General features: G+C 37.4%; 1 protein-coding gene across 21 annotated transcripts in view; it reads left to right on the top strand.

Moving 5' to 3' along the window:
- The first annotated feature begins 306 nt into the window (after positions 1–306).
- The window catches only part of HEPH (hephaestin), a 118085-nt gene continuing 93198 nt past the window's right edge, over positions 307–25193 (top strand). For 8 of the 21 annotated variants that reach the window (XR_014075797.1, XR_014075795.1, XR_014075796.1 and 5 more), the window contains exons 1-11: positions 315–574; positions 6322–6527; positions 8511–8755; positions 9682–9894; positions 10592–10774; positions 12118–12372; positions 13762–13930; positions 15077–15213; positions 20703–20834; positions 22431–22642; positions 23747–23897. Coding sequence is in view for 14 of the 21 variants with exons in the window: in XM_081565541.1 (XP_081421667.1) it covers positions 545–574; positions 6322–6527; positions 8511–8755; positions 9682–9894; positions 10592–10774; positions 12118–12372; positions 13762–13930; positions 15077–15213; positions 20703–20834; positions 22431–22642; positions 23747–23897 (1933 nt within the window). In the remaining 7 variants the exon portion in view is untranslated. Of the gene's footprint in view, positions 575–650; positions 729–6321; positions 6528–8510; positions 8756–9681; positions 9895–10591; positions 10775–12117; positions 12373–13761; positions 13931–15076; positions 15214–20702; positions 20835–22430; positions 22643–23746; positions 23898–25193 lie in introns of all 21 variants that reach the window. The other 13 variants (XR_014075792.1, XR_014075791.1, XM_081565533.1 and 10 more) reach the window with 5 other exon arrangements.

Raw genomic sequence — 25193 nt, 5'->3', positions numbered from 1 at the left:
TTCTCCATTACCAAGCAACCATAGCCTCAGAATAATAGGAGGGCTGATAACTGTGCTTCACAACAAGAGCGTGTTGGGGATGGGGGCTCTTCTCACATCTAGTAACCCTTGCAGTGAGCCTTATTTCTTAAAGGGGGATATTGGAATCTTTCTATGAGCTTTCACTAGCTTCACTGACAGTGCATTTCCTCCTCCCTCTCAGCAAATAGCAACCAGCAAGCTGAGATAACAGAAGTGCAACCCATCCTCTTGTAATTCCTCCGGAAATCCTAACCGGGATTTGGAAAACACCCGGATATGATTAAAGAACCATCCCGGGTTTTGTACCAAACCAGGTCCGGAAAAAGACATTCCAGTAGATTAGTTTCTGGAAAAGAGGGCACCCAGAACTGCCCCAGCCTCTATTCACTCCTCCCCAGTAACACCAGCCAATTGGAGCCCTGGAATTTGTTTATGAGAAAGGCCTTGTAATCCAGGATACTAACTGAGCAGGGCTGGCAGACTCATGCTGGGGTCTGCAGTTTAGCCTTAGTAGGCCGCTGACATGAATATGGAAGGATTTTCTCCAGCAAAGGTAAGCTTCCCCCGCCCCTTTCTAAACCCTACCTCCTTTTCTTTGGGAAAAAACAAAAAACAAAACTTTTATTCAGCTTGGTTTACAGAGATCCTGGGCCCACAGGGAGAGAAAGTCAGTGGCTGAGAAGAAGGAAGCACAACTGGATGTGCAGGCAAGTTAAAGTGTACAATATGCTGTCTTTGTTCCTCTCATCAAAATGGCCAGGCACACACTGGCTCAGTTGTTTCAGAGATGAACCTGGAGTTGTAGAGAATAGTTAATTTTCCTGTTAAAATAGTATGCTCATTTTTTGGTCTCAGTTTGTGGGGGTTATTGAAGTGATGGAACACTTAAAAACAACCACTTACTTTCATACTTCGAGATCCAGATTGGCACAGAGCAAGGCAATAAATGATAGCTGAACTAAGCTATCAGCGTAAAATCTAAATTATTTCTCACACTCAGTGCCTAAGTAGAAGAAATATTTTAGAAAATATGAGTTCAAATTCTGGCCTTGCCAGTAACTGGCTGCTTGGCTTTAAGCAAACCCCTTTATCTCTCTGGTCTCCGTTTTCTATATGTCATGTCAAGGGGTTTAAAAAATATAGTTTTTAGAAGTTTTTATGGATGTATGAATCTATTAATGCATTCAGACTTTTACTAATCATTTATTGTATTCTAAGCCCTTTGATAGGGGCTCATACATCCATTATTTTGTTTGATCCTCAAAACAATCTTGTGAAATATTATCCACAATTTTGGATGAGACAACTGAGGCAAAATAGGTGAAATTGACTTGCTGAAAGGTACATAGCTGTTATAGGCAAGAAAGAATTTCAACCCAGGTCTTACAGTTTCATATCAGTATACTTTCTATTATACCACAACTAGGATATGAGGAAATAAAGAAACCCCCCTAATATAAATGGAAATATGTAGTGAAATCATATTGTCCCAGGAAAAGCACAGTGATGATAAACATGATTGTCAGGCTAAAGGATCTTAAGTTCTAGTACTAGCTCTTAGGACTTCAAATGAGTCTCTCCCTCTGGGCCTCAATTTCCCCACTTCTGACATAGTAGAATACAATGATAATGATTAAAAATAATATAAATTGTACTTGTGCTATATGGAATCTTTTGAGGCTCTCAACACTCTCTTGATTTTCCCTTCTAGTAAAAAAATGTCCCATACCGCTTAAAGGTGAGAAAATCCCCTATTTTGAGTCACAAGGTGAAGAAAAAGGCACAAAAACATTAAGAAAGTGGAAGACCAAAAGGTCAATCTTGATAGAGGGTTCTATTAGTAAGACTGCTGAAATTGGAGACAAAATCCTCAAGGATAGCTCAGCATTTCTATGTTCAGTTGAGTGATCCTTTGTCCAGGATAAGCTTGTCCAGGCCAGTCTACTCCAACTCAGAGAGAAAAGAGCATTATCATGTTAAAGGAACAACTTGCAAATTCTAGGAAAAACAGTGATGCAAATTGTGGATAAAGGGGACCAGGCCCAGGTAACATTGGGATGACAGGAAAGTAAGGTTTGTCTAGTCTCAGTGTATATTAACTAAATTATGTCTAATTCAAAGTATCCCAGAAATTCTTTCTCTCTCTCCATCCCCTCCTTTGAGCACCTCTTCTTTCTGTCCTCCTTTTTTACTTTCCTCCAGGATTCTTCCTCATATTATTTCATTTCTCCTTTCCCCTTTTACCTTTCCCTTTTATTTTTCCTCCTCAGTCTGACCTTTCTATAAGATCTCCTCCTGTGGGCTCAGCTGATAAAAAAAAAATAGCCCTCCCCAAATGAATAATTTATGTAGGGCTTTCAAATCCTTCATCTCATTTGATTTTCATAGCAAACTAATCAGGAGGCCAAACCAGAGATTATCTCCATTTAAGAGATGAGAAAACTCAGGTTCAAGAAACTAAGTGACTTGTTCCATGTTATACAACTAGTAAATGATGATTCCAGAATTAATACCTATTTTTTTTCTGAGTCTAGAGTCTTTCAATTTTACTATGAAATGTCCAAATGATTCTAAAAGAATGTTATGGGTTCTCCCTTTCTTTTGTTTTATAATAATAAACCTAATTTAAAAACAACAATAGTAATAGCAACAACAAATGCATCTTTGGGAATAAAATAGGAAGTTAGTGACTAGAGGAAATGAAAACTTATATTTATCAGATACCTACTAAGTCCCTATACGATTTCTTCCAAACACATTTGAAAACAGTACTCAAACCTGAGTTTATCTGATTCAAAAGTTCTGGCTCTTTTCATTATATCATTTTGCTTCCAAAGAAACTAATCTCAGCCATATACATGTGCCTGTATGCTTACAATGTGCTATTGTATATAGGAACTTATAATGTACATGTGTTATGGATATCCATAAAATGTTAAAGCTTTGTGAGCCTGGCAATTTTCATTTCTAAGCCTATTTCCTTATCTGTTATAATTATAGCCACTAGTGCTTTTTGGTCTTTTACTGGTGCACTTAAATATTTATTTGTGTTCTGTTCACTTACAGATGTTATTTCATTTAATCCTGACAACTACCCTGAGAAGGAGTAAATAATATTAATTCAATTTCAAAGATGAAAACACAAGGGCCAGAGAAGTGAAGCAGTTTATCAAGTCACACAGCTAGGAAAAGTGAAGCCAGGGTTTGTTTAGGTAGTCTGATTCCAAAGCCTGTGTCCTCAATGTAAAATGTATCTGCAGGGCTCCCATCAATGTATCTTTCAATAGATACACAAAGACTTCTAAGATACTACATCCACTCTCAAGGAATTTATAATCCAAACTGGTAAATAAAGACAGTTCATGAGGCAGCTTATGAGACAAAGGTAATAATAATACAAAGTCTGACTTCATGCAATTTTATGCTATTGAGAGTAAGTAGTTCTTCAGAAGACAGTGATATGAAGAGGCTACAGGGGGCCTTCTGGAGCAGATAGGATTTAAGTTATCCCTTAGAGTTGAAATATATGATGTGTGGGAGACAGTAAAGATAAATTAACAAACTGTCTCCAGGAGGGAGAAGGAAGAGGAAGGAAACCAATAGTTATAGTCTGTTATATTCTTAACACTAATTGTCCTGGGACTTTTTCATGTAAGTTTTCTAATTTACTTCTCCAAAGTTTATAGTATTAGATATATTTTATAGATAAGAAAACAGGTTCAGAGTGCCTAAATATTACCCAAGTCTACACAATTGGTCAGCAGGAAAGCCAGGCTTTAGAAGAATCCAAGACTTAGTCACTTCAGTTGTGTCCGACTCCCTGTGATCCCATGTACCATGGCCCGCCAGGCTCCTCTGTCCATGGGATTCTCCAGGCAAGGCAGGTTCTCCCCCATATCAAGGGCTTCTTCCAAATGTCATATGAAAACTGGGGGTTACACACTTGGGCCACTGCTTTGTGTGGAAGGGTTTGAGAATTTTTAGAGAGGTCCATAGTTCTATTTATCAATCAGGGTAAATATCTGGGCATTTCCTATCCACATGTGAGTCTGTGCATATTTTTTACTTTCTGTTTTCAATTAAAGTCCCTAATATCATGTGGTTAGGTTGAGGATTTAGTGAAATAATTTATGTAAAAACAGCATTATGTTTACTCTATAGTAATTTCTCCATGAATGATAGTTACCATCATTATTATCATCATGAATGATACTCATTAGATGTATCTTCACCTATATAAATATATATGTCTCTCTATGTAAGTGATCATAACTATATATGATTGCTTATTTCAGAGTATATGGGGTATTCTCAGATATGACAATAGCTATAAACACATACAAGCATACCTTGGAGATATTGCAGGTTCAGTTCCATACTACTGCAGTAAAGTTCATGTTGTAATAAGTATTCACACTTTTTTCTGATTTTCTAGTGCATATAAAAGTTACGTTTATGCTATAGTGTTGTCAATTAAATGTATAATAGCATTATGTCTTTAAAAATGTACATATATCAATTTTAAAATATTATTGCTAAAAAGTGCTAAACATCACCTGACAATGCAGAAGTGCCACAAATCTTCAGTTTGTAAAAAACATAATGTCTGTGAAGTGAATTAAAGCAAAGCATAATAAAGCAAGATATGTCTGCAAATGTTCTCTGTGCATATGCAAATATATTTGGTGAAAATTAGTATAACATGGTAATTAACATGAAACTAATATAATATTGTAAATCACCTATGCTTCAAAAAAATAAAAACATAAACACTGAACCCATACTCCCTTTACCACACAAGCCAACTCTACTGATTGTTAACTATGGGAACTTTGACAAATTACCTCATATCTCTGTTTTATAGTTCCTCCTTCTAATAATATGGGGATAATAATGATATTTGCTTCATAGTACTGTTGTGAGGATTGAACGATTTAGTCTGTAAAACATTTTGAACAATGTCTGACATATACACACATTATAAATATTGACTGTTATTATTTTTTAAATTGAAGTATAGTTGATTTGCAATATTGTGTTAATTTCTGGTATATACCAAAGTGATTCAGAAATATATATATATTCTTTTTCAGATTTTTTCCATTATAGGTTATTATTATTATTATTATTATGACAGTGACTAAGGCTCTATGTGACACTGTGGAACTAATGTGGATGCAAGTATGTGCATCTCTGCTTTTAGATAAGACTGCATGTGTCTATGCATATGCAAGTGTATGTATATTTGTGTATATGTTATGTTGTTTGTGTTTCTTGGATTGACTCTAGCTGTATATGGTATGACTGAGTGCTTCATATCAGCCCCAAGAAGTATAACTGCCTTGTTGATGTATCAGAATGAGAGACTAGAGGCTTAGTTCTAACTCTGAGTCAAGATTGGACACATTAAATGGATTTGTGCATAGCAAAGAACCAGCAAAGAACATTTCTTCTAATAAATGTGCTAAGTTCACAGCTCAGTGTATTTTCTTAGACTGAACACATCCATGTAATCAGTAGTTAAATTGAGAAACAAAACATTGCCTAGAAGCCTTCCTCTTCTTCCCCACCAGCCAGTGATCCCTACCTCAAGGGCAAACATTGTCCTGGTTTCTAACAGCATAGATTAGCTTTGCCTATTTTGTATTTCACATAAATTAAATCATACAATATGTACTTTTGTGGCTGGCTTCTTTCTGCAACATTATATTTGTGAGAGGCATCTATGTTTTCATGTACAGTGTTAGTTTGCTCATTACTATTGCTATACAGAATTTCATTATATGAGTAAAATACAATTTACTCATCCATTATAGTGTCATGGGCATGTTGGCTGTTTCCAGTTTGCATCTATGAACATTATAGCAAATGATTTTTGCTGAATTCTCATAAACACAGTTTATAGGGGATGGAAAGTGATAATGATGAAAACAGAGACCCAGGGAGAATTAGTGACTTCACTTGGGTACAAGTGAGTAACAGTGACTCAATTAAGCTACTGATGCTTGTTTACTAATTTGAGGACCAGAGTATACTCTTCTTTCTACACTGCTGAAGAAAATGAACTCATATTTCTCTTCTGAAGAAAGTAATATCACAATTGTCAGTACAAGTGACTTTTTAACTTTACCCTCCAAAGTCCAATGTGTAGAGATCTTTGAACACTTGTTGAAAAGAATCAGGTAAGGAAGAGATTCTAGGCTAGTCAGTTTTTATGTTTGCAGTCACTCAGTCTAGGTCTTGCCTCTTTACTTTTCCAGACACATTCAAAGTCCCTTTGTTCTCTTTCTTCCTTACCAGAAGTTATTCATTTGCCTGTTTCCCAGAGTAACGTGGGCCATGGAGTCAGGCCATCTCCTCTGGGCTCTGCTGTTCATGCAACCTCTGTGGCCCCAACTGACTGATGGGACTACCAGAGTCTACTACCTGGGAATCCAGGATGTGTGGTGGAACTATGCTCCTAAGGGAAGGAATGTCATCACGAACCAGCCTCTGGAAAGTGACATGTAAGTTTAATCTCTTGTGGAATTAGAGATGGAGTTAGGGAGGGGCACCCTTGAGGTCAGTAGGTAACTCTTGAGGACCTTTTCCCAGGGTGTGGTTGTGGTCAGCTCCAGATCTCTCTGGGCCATAATCCCAGTGGTGCATTTCCTGAGAAACAACTAATTGACTCAGGAGCCAGCATCTCATATGGAGTCTGCTTTTCCACAATGAGATGCCTCAGCATTTTTAGGGTCTTAAAAGTCATTCCATATTGCCTTGATTCTAAGGTGATATCCACAATGCTGTTTTAATAATAGGTGTTTAGCTTTTAAACAGGAAAGAAACATGAAATATATACAGTGTTTGTAAGATGTGTGTGGTGTATGTATGCTGCAAATAGTTCAATGGAACTATACTGATTTAAGATATGTGAAAATGTGAAAAAATAAGATCAGCCTTAGAATGAAGGAAAGAGCAGTAATAGCTATCACTTATATAACACTTTGTGACAGGCACCATATTAGGCATTTATATACTTTGTCTCACCTAATTCTTATAGAAACTATGTGGTGAATATGAATATTCTCATCTTATAGATGAGAAAACTGAGGCTCAGGGAGACCAAATGACTTTCCCAAATCCAACAGTAAATGGAAAAGTTAGGATTTGAACCTGGGTAATGTGGATACAAGGTTGGTACTCCTCTCACCATTCAGCCTCTCACAGATCCTACAGGATTAAACTTTCTTGATCTTAGAGCTCTGCATGCATTCCACAAATATCTGCTGAAAAATATTAATGTATTAAAAAATCTTTTGTGATCATGAATCACATTGTCTCTCCAAAGCATCAGAGTTTTCCAAAGTTGACTGTAACATCTCAGAGTTCTCTAGGAAGAATTAGAGTATGAAAAAGTCATCTTTTTTTTTGACAAACCATCTTTCTAATTATCTAGTTTTGGAGTCACAGAATCTGGATTCAAATTATCCTTGAGAGATAACTTTGTTATCCCCAATTTCCAATACATTGAAGCAATAGGTAACATTGTTTTTTGTTTTTTACTATTTTCCAAGCATTTTTCTAAACTCTTTTTGTATTTTAATTACTTTAGTCACCAGTAACAGCTGGTACCATGATTGCCTCCATCTTACAGATGGGGAAATTATACTCAGAGAAGTTAAGTAAACTGTTAAAAGTCCTACAGATTTGGAAATGGCAATTCATGCATGCTAAGTCACTTCAGTCGTGTCCGACTCTTTGTGATCCTATGGACTGTAGCCCACCAGGCTCCTCTGTCAGTGGGGATTCTCCAGGCAAGAATACGGGAGTGGGTTGCCATGCCCTTCTTCAGGGGAAATGGCAATACTGGCATTTAATTGAAACTTCCTGGCTCCAGAGTTTGTGATCTCAACCATCATGCTGTAAGACTTCCCATATATAGTAGGACAACACTAAGTCAAGCCAACTGGATAAGAAGTTGAGCACTTAAAAAGGATCAGTTCATAGTTGGTTGCCTCCCCACTACTATATATCAGGCTGTAGTGAGTGAAGCTGCCTATTTTATAGGTTGTGTGCATGAGTGGTAAGTTGCTTCAGTCATGTCTGACTCTTTGCGACCCTATGGATTGTAATTTTCCAGGCTCCTCTGTCCATGGGATTCTCCAGGCAAGAATACTGGAGTGTGTTGCCATGCTCTCCTAAAGGGAATCTTCTCAACCCTGGGATTGAACCTGCATCTCTTATGTCTCCTGTATTGGCAGGCAGGTTCTTTACCACTATCCCACCTGAGGAGCCCATTTTGTAGGTTAAAAGTGCATATCGGCAAATTCATATGCTTTAAGCTAATACTTCTCATTGTCTCACAATCAGATTCTAGCCTAAGGCTTTCATATTTTGATCAGTAAAATCCCATTTCTTATTTTGCCCTAAACAAAAATGGTCACTTTTTGGTCAGCCTCTTCTAGAAGAAAGGCAAAAATGTGAGTCTCTCTTTCCTTCCTTCCCAGAGTAGCTGCTAGCTTCCTGAAGTCTGACAAGAACCGAATAGGGAACAGCTACAAGAAGACCGTCTACAAGGAATATAAGGATGCCTCATACATGGATGAAATGGTTCAGCCAGCCTGGTTGGGCTTCCTGGGGCCAGTGTTGAGGGCTGAGGTGGGAGATGTCATCCTTATCCACTTGAAGAATTTTGCTACTCGTCCCTATACCATCCATCCCCATGGTGTTTTCTATGAAAAGGACTCAGAAGGTAAAATATCCCATCCTTTCTTTCTCTTACCTGCAACAAACATCCCTTTTTCTTTACTGTCTTCTGAGAGAGAGAGAAGCTGGGAATGAAGATAGTCTTTTTTGAACTGAGGTGGCAGTGACTCTCCCCAGAGAAAATATGGGTACCATTATCAGCTCTGCTATTCATACATTGTGTAACTTTGGGCAAGTCACTGCCCCTCTCTGAACCTCAATTGTTCATTAAGAATGTAGAGATTCAATTTACCTTTTATGACAAAAAATTGCTTGAATGGAATTCCCATAAAATATTTGACTGTTTTGGAAATAGAGGAGTGTTCTGTGAATTTTCTTCTTAAAAGAAAGATCGGTTTACTCATCTGTAGCTCCCACTATCCCAGGCCCAACAGTTTATAATACTGACACACCAGTGAGTGAGAAATAGAGAGAGGAGACAGAAGGTCCTAACTTGATTGTTAACTCCCTGTATCACCTTGGGCAAATTATTTTCTCTCTGTTTTCTCTTTCATAAGTAGACCAGTTGATAATTGAGCTGCCTTCAGACTGAAATTCTGTGGTTGTCTGCTTTTTGTTTTCCAAAGTGAATGCTCAAAGGAAGGGAATTTTTATTCTCTCTTGCCTCCATGTCATTGGTTTTGCACTAGAGCATTACTAGGTTAAGCTGTATAGTACTTTCAATGGCCATATCTCCTTCCCCAAGGGCTGCTACCTTTTTAACCGGCTGTTGATTTGAAGTCTAAGGTTCTTGACTAGATATTACCTGAATCTGGCCATCCTCAGGTTGTGAGGAATACTGTGCTGAACTTTAGAACTCTACCTTCCACAAAACTGAAACTAGATATCTCATATGTCAGCACTCTCCTGATTTCTCTATCTGCTAGGCTCTCTCTCACCCTGGGACTGAGCATATGCAATTTCATTTTTTAGGTTCCTTGTATCCAGATGGTTCCTCTGGTTGGCTGAAAGCTGATGATTCTGTACCCCCAGGAGGTAGCCACATCTACAACTGGACCATTCCAGAAGGCCATGCACCCACTGATGCTGACCCAGCATGCCTCACCTGGGTCTACCATTCTCATGTAGATGCTCCACGAGATATTGCTACTGGTCTCATTGGACCCCTTATAACCTGTAAAAGAGGTATAAGCCCCAAGTGTGAGCTGAAGATACAATCTGAGATATCTAGAGGGAGCTGTGATATAGTTGAATCACCTACATATTGAGCAACAGCCTGGAGAGCATTAATTTAACACCCCAGTTTGTTAGCAGGAATAAACTCTGCCAAACTCCCTTTTCAGTATTTTTCCTATATAATTATTTTTTTTAAAAAACAAACAAAAATATTTTTAAAAATACTTTGCTATTTTTTTCTTATTTCATTAAAAAAACCTCAAATTAGTAATGATGAAAATCAAGTTACATAAGAATAAATGTGTATTAATAGTTTTTTGGATAGGATTGAAAGTGTAGCCATCAGAATGTGGGGAGGATTGTAGGTTTGGTTGGCAATGAGGTATGTTTAATGTATAGTCAGTCCTGAAGACCTGTGTGTTGTGGTCAGATTAAGGCCCTGAATTGCAGACACAAGCAGGGATGCTGGGAGGGAATTATTCTAGATTCTATGTACCTCACCTTCAAGTCCTAGGCTCAACTGAATTGGTGACTTTATCTAAGGAATTTGGAAATAGAAATTATCAGCAGAAGGTTCTATCTACTTTTCTGTTGCTGATGGACTATTAAGGCTCCACTCTTTCTGTTCTTACTTGTGAGTACCCCTTACAGCTTACTGTTGCTAAAGAAAGAAGGTTCTTAAAGGCTCTTTTCTTACTTTCAATAGGAACCCTGGATGGGAGCTTCCCTCCTCGGCGGCAGGATGTGGACAACGATTTCTTCCTCCTTTTTAGTGTGATAGATGAGAACCTTAGCTGGCATATCAATGAGAACATTGCCACTTACTGCTCAGACCCCGCCTCAGTGGACAAAGAAGATGAGGACTTTCAGAAGAGCAATAGGATGCATGGTAAGCTGGGAGTAATTGGCCACATATAACAGTGAACACTGATTGAGGTTCTCCACTGGGCCTAGTATTTGGTGAATGTTTTCACATACCTGGTTCTTTTTAATCCTCACGAGGATCATGGGTAGTAGGTGGTTTTTCCATTTCACTCATGAGTAAACCAAGGCTCTAGGATTACACAGAAAATAAATGGCACAGCTAAATTTCCAATCCTAATCTCTCTGACCACATAGGCTATGCTCTTGCCATTAGGTGTGTTGCCTTCTAACGTGGAACAGCCCAGGGTTGTTGATTCCAAAACCATATGCTGCTGCTGCTGCTAAGTTGCTTCAGTCGTGTCCGACTCTGTGCGACCCCATAGACAGTAGCCCACCAGGCTCCCCCGTTCCTGGGATTCTCCAGGCAAGAATACTAGAGTGGTTTGCCATTTCCTTCTCCAATGCATGAAAGTGAAAAGTGAAAGTGAAGTCGCTCAGTCGTGTCCGACTCTTAGCGACCCCATGGACTGCAGCCTACCAGGCTCCTCTGTCCATGGGATTTTCCAGGCAAGAGTACTGGAGTGTGATGCCATTGCCTTCTCCGAGTCACTGGCTAGGATTGCCCAATGATATAACTAGTTAACATCTCTTTGTTCTAAAAAGGATGCAAACTGGAAAAATTACTTGTTTTGTAGAGAAAAGAAATGAGTTCCCGTAAGGGTGTTAACCATCTTAATTAAATTCAAAACAAACAAAAGTCACAGAAGTCCTAAGGCATGGACAGAAAACGGATTTTAGAAATGAAAAAAAGTTGATTTTGCTTTTGTTTAATTATAGGAGTGATTTACATAGTGACAGAGATAGGCTCAAAACCAGAGTCCCAAGGGGAGGTGAAAACTGAAGGAGAATATGTGAAAGATGGTTTGGACAGCTCAAATTTATACCAATTGCTTGTAATGACAATTAGTTAGCTAACTTGACAACTTCCCTGTGGAAATTTCAGAAGGAAATTGGCCTAGAAGGAAAGAAGGTTTATAAAATAAAACTCCATTTCTTAGAAAGCTTCCTCAGATTGCTGGGTTGGAATCCTGGCTCTACCACTTAATACCTCTGTGGTCTTGGGAGATAAGTATTAATAACTTTACCTCTCTGAGCCTAGATTTTCACATTTTTGTTCCATACCAGTGAATTCTGCCTATTTTCTAGGACTGTTTGTGAGATTTATATGAGATAATGCATACAGTCAGCACAGTGTACCCTTCGAAACCTCATCCAAGTGTTACCTATTATTATTGTCAGATGGTAAGGCTTCTCTCATTGGGCTATCATTTCCTAACTCTGATATTTTCTTTGTGTTTTATTTTGCAGCAATCAATGGCTTTGTATTTGGAAACTTGCCAGATCTAAGTATGTGTGCACAGAAACGTGTGGCCTGGCACTTGTTTGGCATGGGCAATGAGGTAGATGTCCACACAGTTTTCTTCCATGGACAGATGCTGACCATCCGAGGTCATAGAACTGATGTGGCTCATATCTTTCCAGCCACTTTTGTGAGTGCTGAGATGGTGCCCCAGGAACCTGGCACCTGGTTAATCAGCTGCCAAGTGAATAGTCATTTGCAAGGTGAGATCCAACATCTCTGATCCTTTAGATATAGGAGGTAGGTGGCAGTGATGGTTATCTGGTGCCTGGGTTTCTGACCTGAAGCAATAAGATTGGTCTTTCAGGTGAGATAACTGGATATAAATGATGAAACATTAGAATTCTGGGATTCCAGGTTCCTTCCTGGCTCAATCATTAAATTGCAGGTTGACCTTGGGCATGCTCTCTGGGTTTTATCTTCCCCGTCTCTAACATAAGATGGTATAGGAATGGATGAGTGAACCTTTGGTAAGTCATGTCACATTTTTTGAGTCTATATTTCCTCATCTGAGTATTGCAATAATAATTCCCACCTTATAAAGTTGTAAAGAGGTTTCAGAGAGATAATGGGATTTTGAAGCTTAGAGATGGGGGAATGATGAGACCAAGACTGGATACAAGAGAAGAAAATGAGCACTCAAATGTGCAGTTGGAAGACAGGCACTTAAATCTTAATTCTACCTCTGACTAGCTATGTAATCTTGGGCAAGTTATGTAACCTCTCTGATCCTTACAAAGAAAACTTCATCTGCAAAAGGGGACATTAATTCTGTTTCACAGGCTAGTTATGAGGACTGAAGGAAGTAACTGAAATATGTAAATTACCCAATAAAGGGTCTGGCAGTTAGTACACATTCAATGGAAATGTATATCCTTATCTCCTCTTTCTTCATAGCTCAGATTTATAATTTCAAATTTCAGATCTCCTTGGGATGTTGTGAGACTCAAATGAAATAGTGTACCTGAATGACCTCTATACACAGCCAAGCAAATATAACACAGTATTACCACTGTGCCTCAATGTAACAACTCCACATTTGGAAACACTACTTAGAATCTACACTTTCCTGACAGGCCGAAGTGTGAAGCTTCATCTTCATATGTAGATGTTCCTTTACTTTGGAAGCTTCCCACTTTACAAATAACACTCTTCTTTTTAAAATTTGATGCTCCCATGGGCCTAGTGTAGTAGATTTCTCTATTCTCCCCATTTACAAATCAGAGGTTAAGTTCAGATCTAGGAAGCGACTTGCCTAAGTTCCTATAGATAGTGATAAGGCTTGGACTTGGAATTCAGGTATTTTGACTTCAAGTTCAGTGATGTTGCCACAGTGTAAGCATTTTGCAGAATGAAGGTCTGATAAATGAGTTAGTAGTGGTGAGCAGGTGGAGATACTTGAATCCCCACTTGCACTCCCTCTCTCCCAGTCAGGCTCTTTAGGAGTGAAAGAAAGTAGCTAATTTGGAGGGAGGGGTAAAGAGCCTAGTGAAGGGTGAAAGCAGGAAACATTAGGAAAAGAAGGAAGATGAGTCACCTGGGTAAAAGATGTATTGGGTAGAATGGAGCCAGCCCTGATGTTTTTCCTCCAGATGGCATGCAAGCACTCTACGAGGTCAAGTCTTGCTCCATGGTACCTCCCGTGAACTTACTCACAGGCAAAGTCCGTCAGTACTTCATTGAGGCCCATGAGATTCAATGGGACTATGGCCCTATGGGGCATGATGGGAGTACGGGAAAGAATTTGAGGGAACCAGGCAGGTAAGAAGTAATGTGTTTCCTCTCTCTACTCCTTAGTCCACCCACAAACACCTATTACTCCCTCTCAGAAATTTTCACTTCACTTGGGGATCACAATCATTGTCTGGAGTTAATGGCACAACTATTAGTCAAATTCTCGTGACCCTGCAGGATTGCCTGCTTATGGAGAGTTACAAAGCTTTTTGTATGGTCATGTCATATTCCCAGCCAAGGGTCCAAGCAGAAAAGAAGGCCAAGATGAGGTCATGTCATTTAAAATGACATTTCTCCAATTCTAACTTATCAATTATTTATCATGCTACTCCTTTCTTTCTTTACCATAGTCTGAAGGACACATTTAAGCTGAAGTGTAAAATGCACTCTGAAAAGTATAAGAAAAGGGGAAAAAACCTGCCTTATGGTCATTCCATGTCCATCCTTTATGAGGAATTTCTCCAAATTTTCATGCTTCATCTATAACTCAGATATGGGCAAGATAGAGTAGAAGGTTGGTGCCCTAATCAGTTGCTGGGCCTTAAGTTACACTGACTCACTGGACTATCAGTGATTCCAGGTCTTTTTAAAAGATGCACTTGATAGATGACTAAGAGAGTTTATGGAAAATACTATAGAACACCAAATCATGTTTATTCTCCAGTAGGAAATAATAGAATAAATCTGCAGAAAATATAGGAAAGTAGGCACTTGGGTGTCAGCATGGCTTCTAAGAATCTACAACTGTCTTTCTAAGTTAGTGAACTTTCATTTTTAAATGAAAGATATTAAGGGGAGAAAGGATTTAGAGTACCTGAGGATGATTAAGACTATGTAACTCTGGAGAATAGAACTGATCCCAGCATCTGGAACTTACAAGCAAGAAGATTTCAGCCTACTATAAAGAACTCCAATCGTAAAAACTATCCAACAGTAAGAGGAATTATTTTCTCTGAAAATGAGTTCCCTGATCTTGGAAAGGCTGAAGCAGAAGCTATGTATCATTAATTTGTGTTTCGCCAGAGGAGATACCTTCACTAGTTGGAAGTTAACCTGGATGATCTCTGAGGTCCCTCCTAAACAAAGATCCATAACTTGATGAGAACAAGTGTGCAACGGGAGTCTATTTGATATATGGCTAAATAATTTGGTATTTGCCTCCTTACATGCCAGTGGCTCAGATAAATTCTTCCAGAAGAGCTCCATCCGAATTGGGGGCACTTACTGGAAAGTTCGATATGAAGCCTTCCAAGATGAGACATTCCAGGAAAAGGTGCAGCTGGAGGAAGATAAGCATCTTGGAATTCTGGGTGAGGAATCCTTAACTTATGAATTTAATTGACTAGAGCCAGAGAATTGGGGAGGCCTTAAAAACTGGAGCCTGGTGGCCACTCAGAAATATGCTCTAGACCAACATTTCTCAGAATGAGTCCCAAGAGAGCAGTGTTTTGTGGAAAAGGGTTATGGGTCTGAAAATGCCTGCAAAACACTAAGTTAAACATAGTCAAATACTATTCTTTGGTGCAGGGCTTCCCAGAACTGTGGATTTATTTTTGTTCATCATGAATTTCCACAATGGGAGTAAAATATACATCATTTCTTATATATACTTGACTACTGAAACCTTTTTTTTTTTTTTCCCCATTGAGCATCTTCTGATAGCAGTACTGTACAGATCATACTTTTAAACATTATTCTCTAGGTATATTTCTGAGGGGCTATTTAAGGCAGCAAGACTGTTCAGGATCTTGGAAATATGGGACCAGGAGTAAATGGCATGACATGTAGGCATGGTTGCTACGGTGAGGGATGCAGAACAAAGCTTAGGGCCTGACCTAAGGAACATATCTAAAAGGCCTAAAGCACAGTATAGCACTGAAATAGTATAGGAAGGTTGGGTGTGGCTTATTCACCTAGTAGAGCCAGGCAACAAGATAGATTAGATGGGAGAAAACTTTGAAAATGTAATAATATAATAGACCATATTCTGAGGTTAGGTATTTACCAGTTGATTTTTGGAGATCTGATAATGGACAATTGGTGTTTCATTAGCTGGATAGGGATATAATAAGGAGAAGAAACACACCTTGGTTTGGAAAAGAGGGTGAGTGGTGAGTAGAAAAGAGCTATCATTAGCTGGTATTCAGTATAGGTCCCCTGTCTTTTTTTTTATTTTTCAATATTTCATTGTGGCAAAATATGCTTAGCATAAAATTTACCATCTTTATCATTTTAAAGTATGTAGTTCAATGGTATTAAGTACATTCATAACATTGCACAGCCATCACCACCATCCATTTCCATACTGTTTTCATCTTGTAAAACTGAAATACTATACCAATTAACAAACAATTACCTATTCTCCCCTCCTCCCAACCCTTGGCAATCACCATTCTATTAATACCTTCTGTCTCTATGATTTTGATTAGCTTAAGTACCTCATATAAGTGGAATTATACAATATTTGTCTTTTTGTGACTGACATTTCACTTAGTATAATGTCCTTAAAGTCTAGCCATGTTGTAGTATATTGCAGAATTTCCACTGTAGGTATATAAGTTTTGCTAAACTTATTCATTTGTCTATCAGTGAACAGTTGGTTTGCTTCCACATTTTAGCCATTGGGAATAATGTTGCTATGAATATGGGTACACAAATGTCTCTTTGAGACATGCTTTCAATTGCTTTGGGTATATACACAGAAATGAAATTGCTGGATCTTATAGTAGTTCTAGTTTTATTATTTGAGGAACTGCCATGTTGTTTTCCACAGTAACTGCACCATTTTACACTCCCACCAGCAGTGCACAAGGGTTCCAATTTCTATACATCCTTGGCAACACTTATTTTTCTCTTATTATCTATCCTAATGGGTATGAGGAGATAGCTCATTGTAGTTTTGACTTGCATTTTCCTGAAGATTAGTGATGTTGAGCATCTTTCCATGTGCCCATTGGCTGTTTGTATATCTTCTTTGGAAAAATGTCTATTCAAATCCTTTGTGCATCTTTATTTGAATTATTTTTTGTTGTTGAGTTTTAGGAGTTCTCTATATATTCTGGATTTTAATCCCTTGTCACATATGATTTGCAAATATTTTCTCTCATTCTGTGGACTGCCTTTTCACTCTGTTGGTACTGTTCTTCTTTTTTTTTTTGGCTGTGTTTCATGGCATGTAGGTCTTAGCTCCCCAACCAGGGATTGAACCTGCACACCCTGACTTGGAAGTGTGGAATCATAACCACTAGACCACCAGGTAGACCCTGTTGGTAGTGTCTCTTGATAAACATTTAATTTTTTTTCATGAGATACAGTATTTTTTTTAATTACCTGTGCCTTTGGTGTCATAGCCAAGAAATCATTGCCAAATCCAGTGTCCTGAAGATTTTGCTATATGTTTATAAGCAGTTGTATTGTTTTAGGCAACTTTAGATCTTTGATCCATTTTTAGTTAATTTTTTGCATATGATGTCAGGTAAAGGTCCAGCCACTCTTTTGCATATGTAAATTCAGTTTTCCCAACACCATTTGTTTAAAAAGTTTTCCTCATATCTGTGAGGATTTATTTCTGGGATCTCTATGCTATTCCATTGGTCTATATATCTGTCATCCTTATGCTACTACCACACCGGTTTGATTACCATAGCTTTATAGTAAGTTTTAAAATCAGGATGTGTAATGTCTTCCAGTTTGTTCTTTTTACCCCCAAGATTATTTTGCTGCTTGGAGTCCCTTAAGATTACATATACATTGCTCATGTGAAATTGACATTTTAACAATATTAATTCTTCTGACCTATGAACATGGGATATATTTCCACTTTCATGTGTATTTTATCAATGGTTTATAGTTTTCTTTCTACAAATCTTTCACCTCTTTTGTTAAATAATGTCTAGGTATTTTATTCTTTTCATGGTATTATAAATGAAATTGCTTCTGTAGTTTATCTTTCAGGTTTTTCACTGTTAGTGCAACTGACTTTTGTGTCTTGATTTTGTACTCTACTCTTTCGAGGAATTCATGTATTTTAATGTCTTGTGTGTGTGTGTGTGTGTGTGTGTGTGTGTGTGTGTGTGTGTGTGTACGCTTTAGGATTTTCCAAATAATTATGATAAGGATCATATCATCTGCAAATAGAGATATTTTACTGCTTCATTTCCAGCTTGGATATCTTTTATTTCTTTTCCTTGACTAATTGCTCTGGCTAGAAATCCCAGTAATATGTTGAATAGAAGTGGTAAAAGCAAACATCCTTACTTGTTCCTAATCTCAGAGGAAAAGTTTCAGTCTTTCAACATTGAGTATGATGTTTGCTGTGGGTTTTTCATATATGGCTTTTATTATGTTGAAGCAGTCTCTTTCTATTCCTAGCTTTTGAATGTTTTATATTATTAAAGGGTGTTCAATTTTGTCCAGTGTTTTTTCTGCATTAACCAAGATGGTAATTTTTTTCTTTTATTGTGTTAACATAGTGTATTACACTGACTGATTTTTTTTGTGTTGAAACATTCTTGCATTCCAGGAATAAATATGACTTAGTCATGATATGTAATCTTTTTAATATGCTGCTGAATTTCATTTGCTAGTATTCTGTTGGCAATTTTTGCATTAGTGTTAAAAAGTAATATTGGTGTATAGTTTTTCTTTTATTGTAATATCTTTGTCAGGCTTTGATATCAGTGTAATGCTGACCTCATAGAATGAGTTAGAATATAATCCCTCCTTTCCAATTTTTGTGGAATGTTTGAGAATTGGTAGTAGTTCTTTAAATGTTTAGTAGAATTCACCAGTAAAGCCATCTGGCTTTTCTTAGTTACCATATTTTTGATTAATGGTTCAATCTTCTTATTTGTCTTTCAGATTTTCTATTTCTTCACACTTAAGTCTTGGTAGGTTTTCTGTTCTAGAAATTCATCTGTTTGCTCATGTACAATTGTTAATAGCATTCTCTTACAATCTTATATTTTTTTTACTTCTATAGTATTAGTAATAATGTCCCTACTTTCATTCTTTCATTTATGATTTTAGTAATTTGAGTCTTCTTTATTTTTTTTTTCTTACTCCATCTAGCTAAGGAGTTTTCAACTTTGTTGACCTTTTTGAAGAAGCAACTTTTGGTTTCATTGCTTTTAAAGTTTTTTTATTTTTCCTCCATGTTATTTATCTCTGCTCTAATCTTTATCATTTCCTTCCTTCTGCTAGCTTTTGTTTAGTGTTACTTTTCCTAGTTCCTTAAGTTGTAAAATTGGATTTTTGGTTTGAGAAATTTCCTGTTTTTTTTTTTTTAAATGTGTTTATAGGTATAAATTTCCCCCTTAACACTGCTTTCACTACATCTGATGTTTTGGTATGTTGTATTGTCATTTTCACTTGCCTCTACATATTCTCTAATTTTCCTTGTGATCTCTTTTCTGAAATACTGGTTGTTTAAAAGTGTGTTGCTTAATTTCTACACTTTTGTGAATTTTCTAATTTTCTCTCTGTTATTGATTTCTAACTTCATCCAATTGTAGATGGAGAAAATACTTTGTGTGATATATTTTTAAGTCTTTTGACACTTAATCTGTGACCTAATAATAAATGGTCTATCTTGGAACATGTCCTCTGTGCATTGAGAAGGATGTGTATTCTGTTCTTGTTGAGTACAGTGTTTTGTAAATGTTATATCTAGTTAGTCTATTGTGTGGTTTATCTTCATTTCCTTGCTTATCTTTTGTATAGCTGTTTTGCTCATTATTGTAAGTGGGTATTGGTTCCTAGTGTTTGAGCAGAGGTGCAGCATTAGGTGTAGAAGTTAAGTAAAAACCAAGTCAGAAAATCTGAACTAGGGTTAGAGTCAGCGTAAGTACTCAGGGCATTTCTGACTGATCTCAAAGGTGACCCAAGCTAGGTTAGATGTGGTAGATTGTGGAGCAAAGAAAAGTCTAGAAATCATGGCTAGATCGCTGAGTCCAGGACCTAAATTGAGTTTATAATTTCATCCATTAGATTCAGTTTAGGATTGAGGCAAATTCAGATATTCAGATGAGTTCTGCCAGGAAGTGCAGCTGTGGAAACTAAGGCAGTGAAGGGAGGAAAAATAGTATTGGAACTGACAGTGGAGTGGGAGAAATCCCTGACTTCAGGACCTGGTTCTGTTTCTAATCAGTCATTTGAATTTGGGCTGATCAATTCCAACTCTCTGAACTATAGTTTCCTCATCTGAAAAATGAAGATAGTCAATGTCTTGTATACCTTAGAATGATGTACACATCAAAATGAGATGGTGAGTTTTTTTAATTATTTGATTATCTATCTGTTTATTTATTTTTGGCTATGCTGGGTCTTCATTCTTGTGCAGGCTTTCCTCTAGTTGCAGCAAGCAGGGGCCACTCTCTAGTTGTGGTAAGTAGGCTTCTCTTGTTGTGGAGCACGGACTCCAGAGCACTTGGGCTTCAGTAATTGTGGCATGTACACTCAGTAGTTGTGGCTCCTAGGCTTTATAACACAGACTCGGTAGTTGTGGTGCATGGGTTAGCTGCTCTGTGGCATGGAATCCTCCTGTATCTGGGATTGAACCCCTGTCTTCCGCTTTGGCAGGTGGACTCTTTACAACTGAGCCACCAGGGAAGCCTGAGATAGTGGATTTTAACTTGCTTTTTATAACTAAAAATGGCAATATAATAGAAAAAGATCATTCTTATTATTGCAGAGAGAAAAGTTTTCTCTCTTTTACATTTCTCTTTCCTTTCCCTTCTGTTTCCATCCTCCCTGGTCATCACTGTTTTCATTCCCATTGTCTCTCCTTCCCATTTTCCAGGACCAGTGATCCGGGCTGAGGTGGGTGACACCATCCTGGTGATCTTCTACAACCGTGCCTCCCAGCCATTCAGCATACAGCCTCATGGAGTCTTTTATGAGAAGGACTCTGAGGGAACTGTGTACAATGATGGTGAGCAGGCAGGGTTTCAAGAAATGTGGGCTGCGGATAATAGCAGGTACCTCTAGAGCAGCAGTCTCCAACCTTTTTGGCACCAGGGACTGGTTTCATGGAAGACAATTTTTCCATAGACCGAGTTGGGGAGAATTGTTTTAGGATTATTCAAGTGCATTGTATTTATTGTTCACTTAATTTCTGCTATTATTGCATCAGCTCCACCTCAGACCATTAGGCCTTAGATTCTGGAGTTTTGGCACCCCTGCTCTAGAGGATATATAAATAGGGGAAGGAAGGAGAGAAAAGAAGACAGAATTAACTGCCATGGATGGATGTTGTTGAGTATGATATTATAGTGAGACAGAGCTGGGATCAATGAGACAACTTTTAAATATAAATATATTCTGGTTATAAAAATAACATATATGTTATGGAATTTTGATAAAAATGGAAAATTATAAAATAAATAGACCCCATAGGTAGATTGCCATTACATTTTGATATACTTTTTCATATTTTTTGTGTTTATACAAATGTATATATTTATAATGATATGTTTTGTACACTTTGGTATCTTACTGTTTTCAATTACCTTTATATTGTGCCCATCTTCTATGTCATTATAATGTTACAAACATTTTAATGACTATGTAATAAGGTAAAAAAAAAATTACCTTATCCTCTATCATTTGGACATGTACATTTCTTTCATTATTTTTTTGATATTGTAAATCATATTGCAATGAATGAATTCATTTGGTTTGAATTACTACCTCAGGAAAGAATCCTACAAGTGGGATTATTGGGTAGTTAATTTCTTCTTTTCCTTGAGAGTAATACTAACACATGCATGCTAATCTCAAGTCAAAAGTACCAAAAAAAAAAACCACAACTGAAAGCATAAAAGGCAAGGTTACAGACAAATCTAGAATAAAAAAATATTCTACAATGCAACTGGTCTAGACTTTTCAAGAAATCAGTGCCAAAGTGGGGGGGGGATTAAAGAGACAACACCAAGGGCAACATGAAATCCTTGTCTAATTTTGGTTGTATAAAAGAGACATTTTGGAGATAATTGTAATTTTTGATATACACTGGATATTAGATGGTATTAGGGTATTTTTTAGGTGTGGTAATCTTATTGTGATAATATAAGAGATGGTTACTGATGTATATAGAAGTAAAATGTCATTATTCTTGCATTTCACTTCTCAATGATTTAGAAAAAAATAACCATACACATAGATTTAGATAAATTTAAGATGGCTAAGCCTGTAATAAAATAGATTACCAACAAGGACATACTGTAAAAAAAATTGATAAATAAATTTGAAAAATAAAATACAAAAAGAAGAATGGCCAAATGATAACAATCAGCTCCAAGTGGTAGAGCGATTATTGTACTATCCTTTAAGGTTTTCTGTATGTTTGAAACTTTAAAGAGTTAGGAACAATGAATGAACAAGAAAAAATAAGTTAAAACCATCTTAAATTATACTACCATGTGATAAATTCCAAAATACCTTTGTAGTTTATGATCTTTACTCCACTATTTGGAGATGTTGATACTCTAGCCAATGTGAGCAATACATTCTATGTTTTTTCCTGCAGACTCTCCCCACTCTGGCTTAGTGGCTAGGCCCTTTGAGAAAGTAACATACCGCTGGACAGTCCCTCCCCATGCTGGCCCCACTGTTCAGGATCCTGCCTGTCTCACCTGGACATACTTCTCTGCTGCAGATCCCATAAAAGATACCAATTCTGGTCTGGTGGGCCCCCTACTGGTGTGCAAGGCTGGCGCCTTGGGTACAGATGGCAAGCAGGTATTCTCAAGGTTTCTGGCTGGAAAGCTTTCTGGGAAGATGATGAGGCTAGGTTGCTAAATAGAAGTTATGCATGGATCTGGGTTATAAAAATAAGAGCATAAAAATTAACCAAGTTATTGAATTGGAAATTAATAGTTGGTGAACTCATGCTATTTTTTTTGCCTCATTTCTTTGTCTAGACTTTATTTTTTTCCTTTTCTTCTTCTTTTTACTTTTTTACTTAAATTGGAGGATAATTGCTTTACAATGTTGTGTTGGTTTCTGCCATACAACTACACAGATCAGTCATAACCTCATGCTATTTTGCATGCTATTCTGTTCACAAACACACATCTTCCTTAGTGTTTATTCCTTTCAATTTTATATTCTCCCAAAATCTCCTCATTTTTTAAAATCTCAGTGGCCCTTAAAACTTGCTCTTAATCCCCAAATCTTCCCTATTGTTTTCTTGTCTTCTTTTATATTCAGCCCACAACTCTTAGCTGTTTAACTTTGGGCAAATTACTTAACCTCTCTTTGCCTCAATTTTATCATCTATAGTAAAAGGTAAACAATGGAAGTAAATATGTTGGCTTTCTGTGAAGATTAATTAAAATAATCCATATAGAGTGCTTAGTACAGTGTCTGATATCTAGTAAACACTCAGTAATAGTATTACTAAAATTAATAATTAATAATAAAATATGTTAATAATTAGTATACTTATTTTTTTATTTTCTAACTTATCCCCCCATAGAGTCCGCCTCTGATCTCCTAGCCATCTTTCCCCACTCCTACTCCTAGCTGATTCCAGGCTCTCTTCTCTCATACTCTGTACCTCTTCATCATAATCTTTTACTTCTTCCTTGCCTCTTTTCTTGCATTCCTCCCCTCCAGTCTTATAACTTTATTCTAACTACCTTTACCTACCTGCAATTTGAAGTTACCTGAGGAAAAACTTCCTAGCAACAACTAAAGCTCTAGGCAGGAGATATGGATTTGGCTCTGTGTTTGGAAAGGAAATGGGAAATAATCAAGGATCACTGGGGTCTGAAGCTGCACAGTTCACAACTGCTAAAACTGTTGTTTATCCCCCTTTGTTTTCTTCCACTGGGACTACAGAAAGGGATGGATAAAGAATTCTTTCTCCTTTTCACTGTGTTGGATGAGAATAAGAGCTGGTACAGCAATGCCAATCAAGCAGCTGCTATGTTGGATTCCCGACTGCTCTCAGAGGATGCCAAGGGTTTTCAAGACTCTAATCGAATGCATGGTATGGGGAGTGCTTTTACCCTAAGCTATAGCTGAGAGGTTATGAGTAAAATCTAACCTAGATTTAATCATGATCCATCCCTGAAAACATTGATTCTATTGGTCAACTCTGCTAAGAGACAAGCTAAATTGAGGGATTAAACCTAAGACAACACACCTTATCCTTAACACCTTCCTGTGCTTTGTTCTGTGTTATGCAGTATGGGAGACACTGGAAAAAAAAAGTACTGTGAAATGAGGATTGCATACAAAGGGCCCACTAGGAGAATGAGGAGAGTAACCTGGGATGATACCTTTCCAGTCTTATCTCCTCTCTTAGCACCCATTATCCTTGCTTCCCAACCTCCTACTACAGCCAAAAGGAGATATTTTCTCTATATAGACATATGTGGGTAGAGTGCTCAGTCGCTCAGCCATGTCCAACTCTTTGCGATCCCATGGACTATTGTAGCCTGCCAGGCTCCTGTCCATGGAATTTTCCAGGCAAGAACACTGGAGTGGGTTGCCATTTCCTGCTGCTGGGGATCTTCCTGACCCAGGGATTGAACCTATGTCTTCGGTATCTTCTGCCTTGGCAGGCGGATTCTATACAGACATACCTTGTACTTTTCTGAGCTCAAGCTTTTGTAATGCTTTGTACTCCACTTGAAATGCCCCTCTTTACATATTTGCTTTTATCCTGTGGAAATTCTTCTCATTCTCTAAAACTCTACTCATAAATGACCTCTTCCATGTAACCATTTCTTATCACCCAATCCCAGGATAATGACACCCTCTTCTGAACTACTGTTGTATTTTTATCAGATTTTTAAATTGCAAGTTCCATACAATCCTCAATATTGTAGTTATTTGCTACATGGCTTTTGACTTCTGCTAGACTGTAGTTTCCTTAAAGTTGAGTATTATTTACTGTTTATCTGTTTACACTTTACATGGTCTAATATATAGTAAATAGTTATTGAACTGATGGACTACTAAATTAATGAGTAGGTGACTGGATCAGTGAGCAAACTGATAGGGAGAAATAATCCAAGTTTGCAAGGAGCTCTCAGCATTTTGCAATTAAATGAGACTAATAATGTCCATTAAACAATTATAGAACATGTAAGACAGACTATGATTAAGTGCTAAATTGTGTGGAATAGCTTTTAAGTGATATAGAGTTCAGAAGAGGAGAACATTGATGAAGAAAAATCCAATTAAAGAATTATTGGAAGAAGTAAGTGCTTGAAGGAGCCTTGAATTTTCAATCAAACTTTGCAATCAAACACTGTAGTAAAGGAAGCACAATCAGGAG

Source organism: Giraffa tippelskirchi, chromosome X, assembly GCF_054371585.1.
Source record: "Giraffa tippelskirchi isolate mGirTip1 chromosome X, T2T-mGirTip1v1.2.pri, whole genome shotgun sequence".
Classification (NCBI taxonomy): Eukaryota; Metazoa; Chordata; class Mammalia; order Artiodactyla; family Giraffidae; genus Giraffa; species Giraffa tippelskirchi.
This window is presented reverse-complemented; position numbering and strand designations above follow the sequence as displayed.